The 18,839-nt window shown below is 34.2% G+C and overlaps 1 protein-coding gene across 5 annotated transcripts in view; it reads right to left on the bottom strand.

Annotated features, from left to right (window-relative positions):
• nktr (natural killer cell triggering receptor) overlaps positions 1–18,839 on the bottom strand; it is a 42,117-nt gene that overhangs the window by 19,984 nt on the left and 3,294 nt on the right. For 3 of the 5 annotated variants that reach the window (XM_015354179.2, XM_069191207.1, XM_069191208.1), the window contains exons 2-7: positions 12,452–12,530; positions 9,079–9,153; positions 7,439–7,546; positions 5,796–5,840; positions 4,479–4,566; positions 1,110–1,139 (exon numbers count right to left, since the gene is read on the bottom strand). In XM_015354179.2, coding sequence (XP_015209665.2) covers positions 1,110–1,139; positions 4,479–4,566; positions 5,796–5,840; positions 7,439–7,546; positions 9,079–9,153; positions 12,452–12,509 — 404 coding nt within the window. In that variant the 5' untranslated portion in view covers positions 12,510–12,530. The other 2 variants (XM_069191209.1, XM_069191210.1) reach the window with 2 other exon arrangements.

Genomic DNA, 18,839 nt, shown 5'->3' with positions numbered 1-18,839 from the left:
TGTTCCACAGAACAATGTAAAAGCATCTATACCTTTTAGCTACTTGTTGTGACCAATTTTGTGCAATTACATCCATATTTCCATTAGAGAAGCTTTGCCATTGCACTCTTTCTCCTGGCCATTATTTTAATTACTCCATAAAGGCTAGGCAGAAACCAGGAGACGGGTATACTGCTACTATTTGTGCTAAAGGCAAAATGCAATGGAAAACAGCAAGCTCTCTGTTAATAACAATGTGTCATGACATGCATGTTTACTGCAGTGCCATTTGTAATCCCTTAAAAGCTAAAAGTTGTAATACTTTAAACTTTAAAACCTCCAAGAATGAGCCACAGCCCAGCCTGTCCTGACAGATGCAGATCCTCCCATCACTCTCAGTCTTGCCATGTTAAAGCCCTGTGGTGGTTAGTGTATGCAAGCTCCAACAATGTATTGGTACGTAGACAGAACGCATTTCTTCTATAACTATAATTATAAAATAACTTTTTGCAAAAATTAGTATATGAATATAATTCTATGATAAAACATCAGGAATGACATTCATATTACCCCAATGAAGCCCTCATATGCCTCTCATGTATAAGAAAATGTACTCCTTGAATCCATGTAATTTAGCAAAGATTCCCCCAGCATTTCTTCTCTGAAACACATCCTCAGCACGACATTGCTGCACTATAATGTGTGTTCTATCAGTATTGCACTAATCTAAAATAATCTGATTATGCACCAATGATACTTTTGTAGAATCTAATTATTTGTTGGTTTGCTTCCACGTTTCATAAGTGACGAATTTCTCATTTGTTCATGCCTGTATACTATAATTATCTGGGTACATTCTGCCAGTTTTTTACTTCCCTCAAAATTGTAGTACCTGAGTGCTACCCCTAGGAAAATACATTAATATTAAATATTAAAAATCTGCTTTGCAGTGCTACTTTGAAGAAAATGTTTTTCAGTGAGATGCTTAAATTGTAAAATCTGCATTCTAGGGAAAAACATCAGACATTAAATAGAAGGGCTCACTTTTGAACTTATTGTTAAAAAATAGGTATAATATGCCCTTATGGTATTTTTCATCTTAATACGGAACAACAATGAATAAAACGTACCCATCCAGATGTGGTGCCATTTTTGTAGTTCTGTTCCAGTACAACCACAACCATTCAGGCAGGTTATTTCAAGGTTGGGAGGGAAAAGTACAGTAGGTGGTTGAAGTCATGGGGGAGGAAAAAAAAAGCCAGATAAATATAATAAACAAAGATTTTTTTAAAAAATCACTACAGCTATGAAAATCACTGATATTTACTTTTAATGCAAGAGTGACAAGTAACCTAACAAGCAACTTTACTTATGAAAAGAAGGCAACATTTTATTCATAGCAGCGACACAATAACTTAACGATTTTCTAATTTAGCAACTGTGTTCAAATGCTTTCCCAAGTACATATTAGTTCTGTGTAATACAACTTTAAATCAAATGTTTTAGATTCTTGCTAATATGGACAACAGTAAAAGGTGAAGTATGAAGCCTTATAAGCTTTGTTATATAAATACTTCGAGACCTGATAAAAACTTACACAAAGTAAAACAGTTAACTACAAAAGCCACAGAATTTATATAGATCACATAGAAAAGTAACGTCTAAGCACATCTTTAATAACATACACAGGATACCTTTCATCATGATACTATAAACGGGTATTGAAGCCTGCTAAGACTAAAAACTAAAATGTCCTCAATACACCACAAAGGACAGCCAAATTTCCTTTTATGCACGTGCTTTATCAAAGAGATGTTCTTTAAAGGCAAAGCTCCTTTATGTTTTTGTCTAACAAATTTTGTAATTCTTTTTATTACACTAAATTAAATAAATACATTTTAATGTATTTTTCAGTCCTGTTAAAGAAGACAGAAGTTAATGAAGTAATATATATAATCAAGTAATAATCAAGTAATATATACGGTAATTTTTAAAATGTGAGACAACTTGCTATTAGCCCAAAAAAGGTTGTTGGAAGTCTTTTAGGTTGAAAATATTCTCCAGACTAAACAAATAATTCTTCTTGACATACATTTAAAGGGTTCTAACTGGATTTATGGATGTTTTTCAGTAGCAATGAAATCCAGGGATGTACATATCTAAGATAGCTATATGAAAAGGCAACAGTTTAGGCTTACAAATTAGGAAAAACAATCTGAACATCAACCAGGTTTCCACAGTACACATAAAATACTTGCGATATATAACTGAATGTTTTAAAACTAAGGAGGATGACTGGAATACAAACTGTTAATAGTCAATACACAGTGAGGAGAGAGAAGCACAGCCTTAGAACGACACTTTACCTTTGAAGAGCAGGATGCTAGAGTGTTTCTGCAAATTTTACACAAAAATGGCAAGAGAAAAATTGTAATACATTTGTAAACAAAAAAGGAGTCCAAGATTTTTTTTCTTTTAGAATGTATATATTAATAAGAAAATTGCAACAAGACATTCAGAATTTTCTGCAATACACATTAAGAGGTTCTATGCAGTGCAAAAAAACAAACTTCCTTCATGTCATTCAAGTACAATTGGGACATTGCTGAGAATTTGCTTAGGACTCTAAAATTTTCATTTAGCCTTAATTCCATCACAAGAGGAGAAAACAATAAAACACATAAAACTAACCAATTCCTGAAAAGACGCACAAGCCTAGATTATATAACAGTTCCAAAACTTAGCTGTCTTGCCATTCTGGTTTCTTTTGTTTGCTTTGTGTAAACTGCACTTTAGACCTGTGATAAAACAGGTCATGTTTTAGTACAGAAACTTGGGCCAGAGGCAAGGACTGCCAGCACCTAAATGACAACTATGACTGCCGCCATTTTATCACAAGTCAAGGAAAAGAGTGAAAATGCAACACAATTTCCTGTACTGCAGGGTATGACAGCTGGTACCTATTCCATTAGTGATACAATATCCTCTGCCATTTCATTACTATAAACTTTAAATCCAACAATACATAATTTCAGACTTTAACTGGCTTCTAACTAAACACCCATTCACCTCACAGAATAATGCAGATCTGGTCCTCAATAGCCCTTATGAGTGAAATTAAGTTTCAGGGAAATGTATTTTACAAATAAATACAACAATATTTGATATTTTAGCATCACAAATTTAAATATTGTACATTTTTTGTAATCGTAAAAATACAAAGCTTTTTATAGTAAGTGTAACATTCAAAATATGCATGTAAATGTTAAATGATTATCTTGTAGAACACCAAGAATATGCAGATATTCTGCAGATATTTAAAGTAGTTAATCAACAGCATGCATTTTGCAGATTTTCAAGCTGTCACTTAAATCTGGCCATTTTTATTTTCAAATTTAAAAAAAATTTAAATCGGTATGAATTAAAACATGCAAAGTTTAGTATTTCTTATGTCTATACAAATTGTTTTTGACAGCCTCTTGTGGATTTAGTAATCAAGCCAGCTACAGTAATATTACAAAAAACTGTAAAATATGAATGCATGTATGAAGACACGTATGAAGTTCTTTAGAAATTGCAGTACGAACAACAATCATATTAAAATTGTTTAGTCATACAAAACATTGACTCCTGAGATGCTAAATGCCATCTACAAGTATTAAACAGAAAATTTTAGAGTCCCGTTTTATTTAATCTACTTTCAGTGTAAACAAATTAAAAATACAAGTCTAAGTTCACACAATATCCAGAAGATTCAAAAGTCACCACAGTTTTCAGATGTCCCAGAAGTTTAAAATCAAAAGGAAAAGAAAATATTTACAGAGAAGCCCCATTCAGTCTTAACTAGAAAAAGATGGTTGATATTATGCAAAGGAAAGCTCAGGTACTTTACCTTTAATGCAGTTTTCAGCATTGAATATTATGATAAATTAATCTGAGACTACATTTTAGATGCTAAAACAAGCACCCATATACACTTTTTTAGTAGTTTGTAAGTTTGTAATTCCGATATAATAAGCAGAGGAAATACCATGGCAGTTACTTTCATCAGTTACTATCATTTAAAATTTACCATTGAGTACTATTACTATTGAAATTGTAAACGAATCATTTGTCATTCAGTAATTCAAATGTAAGTTGTATTTTGAAATGAAAGTTAAATATAAAATTAACTGCATTTTAGAAAAGATTTGCATGCCAAAATAAAGTTAAAACAGATGAATTTGAACAGATTGTATAAATCATTCCATTACACAAAAACATTAGTGAATGATCTATATCCTCCACAACAACCTGTAACAATGCAACTTGCAAAAATATGAGATGGAAAAATATTCAGCAAGGCACAAGGAATAGTTTGCTGGTGTTCTTTAAGTCTGCAATGGACAAACTTCACAGAGTGAGATGACCACATGATTATGTTAATTATATGGACCATCTTTCACATGAATGGTGCTTCCCATCTTTCACTACAAAATATCATAATGAATGTTACTCACATGAAGAACTGCGAACCATTTGTATCTTTGCCTCGGTTGGCCATTGACAAAAGGAATGCTCTGTCATGTTTGAGACTAAAGTTTTCATCTGTGCGAAAAAAAGAAATATCCAGTGAGCCCCTCCCTACTGTCCAAAAGAATTTAAAACCCATAAGAAGCATTACTAACAAGAAGCAGCCATTCAACCCATCCATTTCATTTACTTGTTAATGTGCAAAGAGTGGTTCAGAGAAAGGCTTGAAAGTTTATGCTGGCTCCCAAAAACTAGTTTTTATCAACAAACCCTGATCAAATCAATATACTACTGGCATTAAAATTGAGGCTGCACTGTACTTTTCCTCAGAAATGTGCCACTTTTAATAGTATTACAGGCTTTACATACTTCTCAGATAATTAATGTTTCAAAGTCTCAAACATAAAAACTAAGAACTGCTAAGTAAATATCCGAATTGTAAGGAAATGCAGGCTACATTTGTGGGTACATGCATGCAGTATTTCCAAGCAATAACAAAGCAACACAGATCATAACTTTCATTTGTTACAGATATGTTCTTTACATACGTAAAAAAAAATATTTCACCTCAAAAATAAAGCTTTTAACTACACCAAGTTCATTATCAATGGAAAAAAAACAATTAATACCTTTCAGTGACCAGCATAATGAATCAAAATCTCATTATTGCAATAATAACATCAAGATACACAGGTCAATTACTATGTATCTATATATACACCGTATGTTTTGGCCGAAGAAACAGAAACACTACAGTGTACAATATCCATTGCTTCATAGATCAGTACAACTAATGATTCCAACTGGAGAGGAACTAAGTCTTCAATCAGATCACATTTCCATCCATATATTGATCATGGAAGACTTTTTACCCATTGTCACGATGAGAAGGGTGTAAGGGAACAATGTTTGAATTGTGTTACTGAGCTGTATATATCTCTTACCTTTTCATTTTGCAAAAGACCACATTCTCTATAAATAAAAGAATATGTTGAAAATTTTAGGCAGGAAGATAGGATTTTTCATTAAAAATTGCCTAACCTCCATGCTGAAAGTCAGAAAAATTTCAAAATTACCTAAAGTTCATAAAATCAAAAAGTAGAATACCCACAAAGAAGGAAAGTAAACTAAAACAAAAACACTATCTGAAAACCATGCATTCAGTTATTCTTCATGCAACTTAGCCTCATGCAAATAAGGAAAAGCTGATAGTAGATTACATTGAATATATGTAAAGGGACTGTGCTGTATCACACTTTCAGTACTCTGTTGATATGTCCGCATTGTTGTACATGTATACTTACCTTCAAAGTAGCCACCAAATATAGATTCACCTCCTCTTCCATTACCTACAACATTGAAAAATAATTCTACTCAGTGAACACTTTTTCCTGGCTACTCAGAAGTAATGCCATTTAACAGGAATTTCAAAGTTTTTTTATGCTAAAGGACACCTTTACGAGAAACCTCTCTGAATAAGACAAAACAATTATACATAAAATCAAATAATCCTGGAACTTATCGTTAACAATCCTACTCCTGAATTTGAAACATTAAGAGCACTGCAGATCTACTTCATCTACTTCTAGTATCACAGTAAATTCTGATCCAACAAGACTGTTGATTTTACACAATACCAGACCTGTGGTACAAGGATCTGTTTATAGCTAGTTCTAAGTTAGAAACCTATGGTCAAAGTGTGCTACAGTTTATCCTGGGGAGAATGATGAAAAATGGTCATGTCTGATATACACAGACTTTGAGTTTTTATCTATGCTGCAGAGTAACTTGGCACCTTCAATTCAGGTACCCCTACATAAAGGTATCCTATATCATTGTACAAATGCTATCGGTAGGGCATAGACTAGCACATTCACTGCGCAAGAACTAAGGGGATGTTTGTCTACTCTCTAAAACACCTCCTACAATGGCAATATTACACTAAGGGGAATAGAAGGTAATTAATCCTGATGTGCACATTTATCCAGTTCAACTTTCAACTTTCAACTTGAAAGTTGAAATGCCATCATACAGGCATTCATATGCCTGCTTGCACTGCCACAAACAAACAGGCATGACATTTGCCATTTGAGAATAAGCATTACTGAGTTGAAAGACAAAATAAATACTTTTATGTAAGTTTTTGTAGAATGGGAGGAGCACAGGACTGAAATAGTAAAACAGTGTGCAGTACACATCAATTTTCCTACGGTATTAATAAAGTCTTATCTATCTATCTAAGAAGACCAATCACAAAAACAGACTTACTCCTACAGTTGTCAATAAAATGCCATAAAAATACTGCTACCAAAATGATCACATTCTTTCAAATGCACGCTTCATTACCAAATATCACACAACTTTTTTCATCATCTTACCTTCACACATGCAAACACAAAAGTCACACATTTCCTCCTACACAAACATTATCATACTTTTTGCAAGTAATGAGAAACCAGCACTTTAATATTCAAATCAGTTAACAAGGGATAATTACTTGCTACCATTCAAAATACAGGTAATGCCTCTGCCAGTGGTTAGCACTGCTACCTCGCAGAGCTGGGGACCTGGGTTTAATTCTTGGTGTTTTATCTGTGTGGAGTTTGTATGTTCGCCCCCTGGATTTCCTCCAGGTGCTCTGGCTTCCTCCCACAGTCCAAAGACATACTGGTAAGAATTTGTAAAAATTGTCCCTCGTGTGCTCGGCGATGGACTGGTGTCCCCTCCATTGTGAATCTTGCCTTGTGCCTATTCTTTCCAGAACAGGCACTGGCTCACCAGCGACACTGTACTGGATAAAGCAGTCAGAAAATGAATGGATGGCTTCTGTCATGTTGCAGTACTTTTTAAGGTTTCATGAAAATGTCTATTTTATTTACACATAATTTGTCCTGTCTATGATGTTATGAATTGAAACAAAGAGCATTATAACCTGAAAATGTCTTACCTTCAGTAAAATCCCCACCCTGGATCATGAAACTCTTTACAACTCGATGGAAGGTAGAGCCTTTATAACACAGTTTTTTTCCTGTGACTTTTCCAGTTCCTTTTTCGCCTGTAAAAAGGAAAAAAAAAGTGACTCACTATCTTCAGATAGAAAGAAACCAGCTCTCTTCAAGTAGCATTTGTCATCCAAGTTAAACAAGGTGTTTTTTTTTTTGTATTCATTACCTATTACATATAAACTTCCATTTCAGATTGATATTGTATATTTAAAAAATGACAGCAAAGAGCTAAAAGCAACAAAACCTTTTTACTACTACTGGTGCAGAAATTTATGTTCTCCTCCCATTATATGTAATAGCAAACAGGAGAGACATAAATTCTAATTATACAGCAAATTGACTCAGCTAGCAGAATTTACACACAGCATAAGCATAGCTACTCTCTACAGATTCGCTCTTAGGAAAGCTTGTAAGCAATTAAAGAAGCTCACATTAAAAAAAAATATTAGTTCTTTTAGTGGTCAAGAAAACATTAGTATTAATCTCTAGAACACCTGCTTAATGAGATCACATCAGAAAAAAAACATCTACTCACATTGTGCATTAGATTTCAAACCTTAAAAATGTATTAACCAAACATCCAATCTGTTTTATCAAAATCAAAAATTATTGCTATTATTTCTAGTACAATTTTGTTTGCATTTGGCAAGTGTTTAAAATTCAAGTCTATTACATTGCTGAAACAGAATACAATTTATTATCAAGTAAGTTTAGTAGGTTGACCACTTTAGAACTTTAAAACAATAATGATAAGAAAATGATTCACAATAATTCCATCTCTTTAAAGGGGAAAATATCAAAACTACAAAAAAGTGAGCTCCATATTAATTGAACCGCATGGACTGACAAAACCCTTTAATTTACCCGATTTTGTTGGTCTAACAGACTCAAAAGACATAAGCATTGTGAAATGGTTCATTTGAGTTTTGAAGAGAAACTATTCTGGAGGGTGGAATGCTAAAAGGATTTTGGCATACAGATGCCAGTGGAGTTACAGAGCTTAGGCTGAGAATAGCTGACTTTGTATTTTACTGAAAAAAAAAGCAACCTGTGGGTTTTTAGTTTCATACAGCATTGATAGGAAACCCCAGACGGGCATGCAATGAGAGGCGGAAATGATAGGAACCATTTGGAAGCTTAGAAGAGCAGAACAAGACTTGCTAAAAGACTACTTCTGCCCTTGTCAGAACCATTTTAATTTAGAGGATGCTGAGAAAACTGATAGGTCACATCGATCCCAACCTTTAGCTGGAAATGCGCAGTGACCTAGAACTACCAGTGCTGATCTCCTAGCTAAGGTATTGATGCCGTGTGAAACATTAGCTTCTATCGCAGGATAACACCTTAAGGCATTTTCTGGTGTCGCCATATCACATAGAAAAGCTCTGACAATTGTCAGAACGTTTAGGTATTTTATGCCACACTGTGACAACTGAGATTTTCCAATCCAATCTGTCAGATTGACAGGGTTTTTACAGTTTCTGTCTTCCAAATCAAGTTGTCTTAGTTTTGTGACATGTAAATCAGTCATTATAAGCTTAACCCTATAATAATGGCAAAGTTTATATTTAAGGTTGCTTACCTGTGCATAGACAAAGAAAATTTTTACTTGTTTTGGGACAGATATCTGAAAACAGCTGAAAGACAATGCGTCCAACTGAAACAAAAAAAGAGGCAAAATTATTAGATGGCAAGAGAAAAGTATTAGTAAAAAATGTGTCAACACTAAGCAGGTATAACAGAAACAAACAATACATATTGTATAAAATGTTAAGTCAGATATTAATATTCGGTTTAAACTTCAGAATGCTATTGTTACAAAGCAAGTACCACATAACCTTACACTGCAGTTATAACAAGCACAAATAAAGCCTTGAATTCTTTAATGATATTGAAGTAAAGGATAGATATATATTAAGAATTCTTCTAGCAGCAAGTAAAAAAGTAATTACACGAAAATGGCTGAAAAAAGAACCTCCAATAATGTTGTGAATGAGAAAAATAATGGGGAAAAAAAACTCTCTCAGATTGCAGACAGAGAGGTTTAGCAAATACTGGGAAACGTGGATAAAATGTATCTCCCTACAGGGACTTATGCAGTGATATCTATGTGTAGACTTTTTTGTTGTTTGTTGCATTTCTTATCAAACAAATGTATTTTTTGTCTGACCCTCCATACCTTCCATACCATTCCAGGCCACAACAGACATTGACTATTTCTCCATTCATTTCCAGTCATTTTTGAAAATAAATGCATAACAGCCCTTATCCAATGCTGCCTACTCATAACCAATAATTTAAATCTAACAAAGATGTTCACAATATTTGACATTTTGGACAGTGGAATAATGAAACTCAACTTCAGCCATGGGGAAGCCTGTTTATATAATGTATCAAAACACTGTAGTCTCTCATTATGAAATAAAGCAGCCTCAAACACCATGACCCTTGTTGTGTACACTTTTTAACAATTGACATGACATTTTCTTTAAATCAGACCTACCAATTTGGAGAAAGAGGTGTTTCCCGGCTACACATATTTTGGTGGAATTTGTATTTTGTCCATATATGATACTTTTTGAATTTGGAACAAATGGTTTTTGATTAGAGATATCTGTCTCTTATACAATATTGGATTCATCCAATCTGTATTTTAATATGAAAAGGTGTGGTATTTTCTGGGAAATCTGATAACATTACATGTCACTTTGATATGAAAAATAGTTCTGGGAACGGTTTCATGTAAATTAATACAATTCACAATGCAAAAGGAGAAGAAAAGTGGATCATTTTGAATCGCCAAAACCTTAGACTGTAATTGACAAGTATCTGCAGTCCTATGTAATACAGACTGTTGGCTTGACAGCCCCAACATTCTTTTTTCACTTCAATTATAATTCTGAAACCATCAACTAATCAGCCCCTTCTACACTTAGGCTTGGAATTACTCATTAATATAAATATTGATAGAAAACACAGTGATTGTATTATTGCAAAGAGAAAAAGGAAGATGACAGATCGGAAAGAGTTGCTATAGTTTCTCTTTAAAAATTCTAGCTTAAAAACAGTCAAAAATTTGACGTAAAAACAATCTCTTTATCACAGGGCTAATAATAGCACATTTATTTGAAGTTTTTGTTGTTTTCCTGTATTAGAACTCATCTGTGCTGGAATATGGGTGCACTGAGGGGGGATAACACTTCATTATGTGCATGAACTTCTTTAGCTAATTATAATTCTCCTTAAGGGACTAAAGCTACACCCAGGACTAATCTGAGGGAAGTAAATCACACAAAAGCTGCTGTGTTCCTCAAAGGCAGCTTTACTTCCCTTTTGAGTCTTTCAAATGTGTTAATAAAGAAAAGAAGTGATTATGAACATCTGTATTCTCTGAACTAATAACTCCCTACCTCCCCCACCCACCAACACAACAGAAGAATCATTTGTGTAACTATAATTTTATACCAAGCTCCATAAACAAATTGCCAAAATGTTATTTCTACAGAGGCAAATTACACATCCAGTACAAAACAATCAGAAATTCTTATGTTGTTCATACTTATGATATTCAACTCAATGAACACTAGAAGAATGTGATATAACCTTAACTTTAAATTAGTTGCATAATGCCTGCAGAACATTAAAGCTGTTAATGAGGAAAACATTGATCAACGAGAAGGTTCATTAATGAAAGAATAAAAAAGAAAAAGCAAGATTGCTGATTGGAAATTTATGATGCTACCGTTACTCTCTTTAAATAAAACAAGTACATTACGTTTTCTTCACATCATCTCCCTGAAAACAAATTAGCCACTGTTTAAAATAAAAACTTACACACAATTACTTCTTTGATAATTTAATTTTGAATTTCTTTGCACGGAAGAAGATGAAAAAGTATATACCAGTTTGTTTATGTAGCGCTACCTAAAGCAATTACCATTTTCAACCATTAAGACATTAAAAACCAGGGATATTACGATATCCAGCATATTGTTTAGGGACCAATATCATCAAACGTATGATTTTGACTGTGACATAGATATTTAAATGTGGCTCTCTCAAAATAGTTTAAGAAAAAAACCCTTATTAAGCATGCTAATCATCAATTAATCATGTTAAAAATCATAGGCCATTTTAATTTAGGACAGAACATCATATGACAAGTAAACTGTGCTAATCAAAATAATCAAAAGACTGCCTTGCACAGACAATCTTGTTTGTAACCTCTCATTTTCATAGCTGTTATTCTATGGTTGATATTTCCTGGCATTGTTTCCAAGCTCACACTCCTGCTACTGCTTTTTATATTACACAGGAGCAGAGAACTTTAATTACTACACCCATTTCTTAGCACAAAAACAGAAAGATTTATTGAATTTAGCTGCCAACATTTAAGGAATTATGTGATTTTCTTCATGGTCTACTCCACAGCAATTTAAAAGTTATTAAAGAAATATTCGCTGCCATTTCACCTTTGTGAATCTGATTCATTGCTTCTTAAGATTTGAAATAAACCTATTCATATAATATTAAATGTTTACTTGCCAGAACATCACCTCTGACAGGCATGCTTTTACATTTATTGATAATTTAATTGTGACCTTTCAGAAAGCACTATTTTATGAAATAACCTAATCCATGCAAAATGGCTTAAACCATTTAAGGTTCCCAACAAGTAAAATAGTTTATTTGTTACTTAATAGTAAATTGTTAAACTGTGGTTTACATAAACATAGGTTATTTGTTCCTGGAAAAAAAATCCCTAAGAAACAACTAGGATAGTCTGGATAAAAGGCTAAATATAAATTACAGAAGGATATTCAGGAAAGGTTCAGGGAAGGACTGGGGTAATTCACTGCACATCAATGCTCACTTCACAAAAAAAACAAGATTGTTACTGTTAGTTCATTATTTTAAATCAGAATAAAACAATAGCATAGAGAAGCTTCTCTTACCTGGCTCCCTATTGATCTCAACATCGAAGTAGCACTGGGGACGATCTTTAATCCCCATTATTAACAAAGTCCTGAGAACCTGAAAAGGGAGAGAATGTACTGATAAGCAAAAAAAAAATCTAATTCTTTTGCCTCTTTCCACCATGCAGCATTTAATGAGCTTCCCAATCTCAGAGTGAATCATTGTGCCTCTCATTAATGCCAGCACATGACTAAACACAAGAGAGCTTACGTTTCAAAACCAATGAGTGAAATTGCCTTGTCTACCAAAGATATGTAAATTCAAATTCTCTCCTACTCTGAATACCATCCTGTTCTACTGTTTGCATGTCAGATGCAGAAAACAGCTGTTGTCATATAACTAAAGAATGCATAAGACAGAAATACTTAGCAAGATTTTTGAGTTAAAGAAAAATACCACAGAAACAAAAAGTGTTAAAACCTGAGATGTTAATTAAATGATCTGATATTAAAACGGAGAGAAAAACATTCACAGGCTTCTCTCCTCACATTTAATTGTAATCTGCCAAAGTGCATTTTCTCCTCAAATCAATTACAAACCAGTAGGTTTTATGTTTATTTTGCAGATGTACAAAACATCTAAGTGGGGTTTGGTTTGCTCATGACTACTAGTTACACAAATTTATTCCCATTTTTTGTTCTTAACTTGGTAACAGAGAGAGTCAGCTCTGATATGCAAAACACTATTTAAAAGCCAAGCAAATGCCTTTCAGTTTGAGTGCCGGAGGCATCATTCAGAAAAGTCAAAAAGAAAGCTGCATTATACACTAGGGATACTTTCTAGCGGGAAGCTTCAGATCGGATTCGAGCCAAGGACAATTTTTTTTAACTTGCGCTTCAATCCAGGAAGTTTTTTTAAGACCTATTTCACACTTTATTTTTAGAAACTGTGAAAACCAAATACTGCTTTTTGCCAGCCTATCATAAAAAAAAATTGATAATCCAACATCTAATACACTACTTTTTGTAGAATTACCTGAAAAGGGACTTTTACACCTGAGGCTTCGCTCCTAACAGTGGAAACCATCAGTTTATTAACTTTCACTCACTTCATCAGCAACAACATGCCTCAAATCTAAGAATATTTAGAAATGTAAGGGGTGGTTTTATTCATGTAAATGTGGATTTACACCATTACAGGATTGTGAATAACTACTTCTTTGCAAGCTAATGTTCTACATAATTACAATTTGTTCAAACAAAAACAGGCAGTCCTAATGCCGGAGACAGAGAGCCTACTACAGTGCCAATGACTTTTTTCAGCTACCAGCATTTGCCAACTTTTCCCCTCAATTTTTAGCCCTGCTTTTATGATGGCAGTCAAATGATTCTATTAGGCAGATGTCTTATGCATCTGTTTACAATGCTGTTTCTCATTTTCAGTGCTCCATAGAAGGTAACCATAGCCAGATTAAAGCAGAGCAATACAAAATGAGTGTAACACGCTGATGATTTCTAAAGTACATTCTGAATTCAATACAGCATTTTAACGCATTGAGTTACTTGTTTCTCCTGCAACTCATATTGCAAAAAGGAGAGCTCACTTCAGAAAAATTGTTTTTAAAAAACTTAAAATGTTACAACATAAAACATTTACACTACATTTGCCTCACAATCTGTACACAACATGTTGCTTTCCAGAACTCATCAAATGCTTAAGAATTGAGAGATGCTTAGCAACACATAAAAGCCTCATGTCATTTATTACAACAAAGAATTTGTGTCTATACATCATCCCAAACTAGTTAAATGATTTTGATTTTGTAAATGAAAAGTAGGCTACTAAATAACCCTGGCACAGTAACCTTCATAATAGCGAAATGAATATTCTGAAGATGAAACACTACAGATGTGCTCATGTTTAGGGAACTCCTCATGTATACTTTCTTTTATTACAATTTTCAGAAGCAGGCGATTTATATACAAAACAGTTATTCTCCAAAGTGGGGAAAAAAAAGTTGACAATCTCTGTGTGGTACAAACTTAAACATGACATCTCTCTGCAAATTTTAATGCAAAGTTTGTATTTATTTACAGGTTTGTAGACATTCAAAATAAAACAGTGAATATGGCACCTGTCAGTCAGTATTTAGTAACACCTCTATTCGCAGAAATTACAGAAATATTTACTCTCGGACATGAGCTCCTAGAATTTGTTGATATTGAATCCATTCTTCCTTCCACCTGCACAATATTTTCTATGCCACTGGCTGCCACACAAGCCCAAAGAGTAATAGATACTCCCTCATGCTTAACGTTTGGAAAGGTGTTCTTTTCTTCAAATGCTGTTTTTTTTCTCAAATGTACCTTCGGTGATTGTGGCGAAAAAGTTAAATTTTTGTTTCATGAGTGCATAACACTTAGTTCCAAAAAGTTTCCGGTTTATCAAGGTTTCAATTTGCACACTTTAGATGTTGACGTTTCTGATGAGATCATTGGAAAGGTTTCCTTATGAAAACTTTCCAGCGCAGATCATTTTTGTGTAAGCTGCGCTGTATTGTGGAACAACTGCAGTGTCACTCAAATGTTTCTTCAGTTCCTTTCCAGTGATCTCTGGGTTGTGATATATAGATCTGATGATTTTTTAAGCAGTCCTAGTTCAGATTGTTCTTGGTTTTCCAGATCTTGCTTTGACTATAGCATTAGTTCCCTTTAACTTCCATTCAGATGTTTCTGACAGTTGAAATTGCAAGGTGGAAACATTTAGAGATCTTTTTATAGGCTTCCCCACTTTGTAAATTATCTTTATTTTCAAGTCCTTATTTAGATGCTTAGAGGAGCCCATGGTTGTTGAAAGCAGGCAGAACAACAATCACAACCTGAGATGTTAGAAGGGCGAGAGTATTTGTTCAATTAACTTAATTTAAGGCCTAACACGTCAATCACATTTTGGGACCTTCAAAAAAACACAAATGAAAAAAGTAGTAATGAATCAGATGGAAGGTTGTTGAAATTTGGAAACTTTGAACACAACTGCACCTTTGACTTTCCTTAAAAATGACCGTGCATGAACACCTTTACAAAATGTAAGTACTAACAATTTCACAGAGCTGGCAAATTCACAAACTTTAAACATTTCAGAGCAGACTTTGAGACATTTTCACTTCTACTACTTCTTACATTACAAAAAGAAACAACCGAAAGGGGGGTTTAACATGAACCTGATCTCTAATGAAACAAGCTCCAGCTTACATTGATCTGCACAGTGGACTGCTTAGTAACAACATGAACCCAAATACCAGGCAGGCTCTACTATCAGTTTATCATGTTTTTCCACTAGTCAGACTTCCTATGCATTTACCCACCAAACACCTGGACTGGTTTGTGCTATGGTACAAAATAGAAAAGGAGGCTGCCATGAAATTTGTTATAGAAAGCTGACCTTTGTATATTTTTACATTCTCAGGCACATTCTTCTAGACTCACCCAGGGGAAAAGAGGAGTGTAATTACACAGGTCCTCCTGCAGTGCTCACCACTGTCTGCCTGTATTTATTTTTAGCTGACATGCTTCTGCTTCTCTGTACACGTTGCAACCAATTTGATGCCTGATGAAGGGTGCTATACCGTATTGCTCTCACTGGTGAGCTACTACAGTATAATACACTAAGGGAAATGTGCAAATCTTAATAAACGTCTGAATAAAAAATGACAGCTAGTGTAAAGAAAAAACAGTAGCCTAAAAAATACAAAACAAACCTTTTCAGAAGCTAAGCCGAGGGTCACAGAGTTCCAAAGAAGAAATGAAAACACAAAAGAACGAAAAAGAGTTTGGTTTGGACGCTAAAAACAAAATGCAGAAAAATGGTAGCTATACAGAGAAAAGCAGCAGAACTCAACTTGTTGCCCATTTCAAGTCCACAAAAAAAATCTCACCACGTGAGGAACCAAAGAGAAACTGGAATGACGTAAACAGCTGTAACTCAAAACCTTTGTTCGGATGAGGAAATTGTCCAAATGTCTATATCAGGTTAGAAATCATAATGATGGGCCAGAAGGGTAAAGTGTGTTACAAGCTTCTCAAATAGTCAAATGACAAAATATGAAGAGAAACTGGGAGAGAAAATGGAAAATATTATGTATTACATACCCACATTAAAACACAGAAGTGGGAATCTGCTTTCTGGGTTCAAAAAAAAATAAATATTTAAAAAGGAACAATATGACTTAATCAGTCAGTGACTTACAATGGCCTCAGGAAGGTTGCATTGTAGGGGAAAGGTTGCTCTTCATCATCATGATGACCCTACGTTTGTAGCCAAACTAAATATAAACTGGACTGGCCTCCCTGGCTGACTGACCTTCATACAGGGAAATGTTACAGGATGATATTCAGAGTAGTAAAAAAAGAAACACAAATGTTCTCTGTAAGACTATTGGAACCGAAAGGTTAAAAACACTTACAAAAGCATCACTAACATTTTTTCAAAAGGACCACTCCTTTATAGCAAAATCTTTACAACCTGAGATAGTCAAAAATGTTTGCAGCAAAATTATTTCATATAAATCTCTAGGCAATGGTGTTGTTTTCTTAGTAGAAGCCAGGTGTTTCTACAATATGTTTTATCTCCAGGGTTGGTAACCTTTGTTAGAGAATTCATGAAAGTCTAATTTCTTCACCTTGGTTATCTTCTGACAATGCTGTTTGGTGCAGAAGAAATATAAATTGCACACAGTCCTTTGTATTCACAGGGGATAGGCTCTTGAAGTGTCTGCAGATAAAATAAATATACCGGGGAAAAAATCTTCGCTATAGCATATATACTATGCATATACATACACTATACAAATCAACATGTGACACTGACATGTCACATAAGAGAATATGTGAAACTACAGTACTGTATAATTTTCAATTCTAAAAATTAACACAAAGCACATACCTTAACAGCTATTGAGTGCACTAATCTTTATAAAGATGTGTTAAAGCAGGAGAGAGATGTAATGGGTAACAAAAGAAAAAACACACATTATGGAATTTTGAACTGTACCTTCGAGAACATTCTAGAAGCTTTCAGATGGCCGGACTTAGCCGAACACCACAAGTATACAAACTGTGGTTGAGGAGGAAAAGGTGTACTCGCCAAATTAAAAACTATTAAATTATGTTGCCATTTAAATAGGTACAAAACAGATAAGATTTGACATGCATTTCTTAGCAGAGACCCTTCTCCAGGGTGATTTACAATACATACCAAATGTACTTGTCCCCAGAAAATATATGAAACTGACAATAACACAATGTGTATGCCACAGACTAACAAATCAAGTGGTGTGCAAAACAAAAGAGTAGGTTACACAAAAGTACACAGCACAGCGAAGACAATCCAATGACATGCATTTTATTTTAAAAGAAAAAGAATATTTAAACTTGCTAGTACATATAAGCAAAGAGCACATTCACAAATGATTTGGGAAACGTCAGGGGTATGCATTCATTGCAATGCATATGGCTCACTCAACTCCACCAATGCCTGAGATAACACCAGATACAATACTTTCCTTATTCCATAACCTACAGACATTCTGTGAATGCAAAACTTTGATATAACGTGCTTTAATCTAAAGAATTAGATACTATAATATATGCATTTTCTGCATAAAACCACAAATTCAGAAGGATTGAGCAATAATGTGGGTTTGTTTTAATCCAACATCAGGTTTACTACTACCTCTTGAAATTAAGTGCTCTGACACTGTTTTGCAAGAAACATCCCAGTTAGCAAATGTGCTAAATGGACCATTTAAGCTGCACATAAATCCTCATAAGACAAACAAAGGGACTCTTCAATCATTGTGGCAGGCACTGGTTTTTGCACATTTAGACACATGCTACTTCCATTTAAACTATCATTGTACTCAGCATTATGAATTTAATAGTTTTTGAACAAGATGGATTTCCAAAAAAATATTCAAAAGATTTTTGGCTGGAACAAAGAGAATGTTCTACGTTATAGACTGGTCTCTTTATAAGATCTCCATTCACAGACATTGCTTTAAATTCACTACTCGAGTGAGGGCCTTACAGAGACAGGTGTATTACTCTGAAATCACGTGAACAACTATTATAACACAAAAACAGAGGCCCATCATTTCACATTGAAAGGCTTGGGGTCAATTCTGGGGCTTAAGGGAATGTTCCCACACTGACAGGCGACAGAAACTGAATACTTGTAGTCTTGAACAGAGAGGACTATGAGGGACCCTGTTACCAGTAATCAAAATGCACTACAGTCTTAGGTATTCCCTGTTTATTGCCATGAACCTGTGGTGAAAGATATAAACAGAGAACCCTGCTTTAAAAAGAACATGAACATAGGAAAAACACTATTCCCATCATTACTGTTATCTTTTTAAATTTAATAAAT

This window comes from Lepisosteus oculatus, chromosome 6 (genome assembly GCF_040954835.1).
Source record: "Lepisosteus oculatus isolate fLepOcu1 chromosome 6, fLepOcu1.hap2, whole genome shotgun sequence".
Lineage (NCBI taxonomy): Eukaryota > Metazoa > Chordata > Actinopteri > Semionotiformes > Lepisosteidae > Lepisosteus > Lepisosteus oculatus.
Note: the sequence above shows the minus strand (reverse complement) of the source record. Positions and strands in the feature narration are given on the sequence as shown.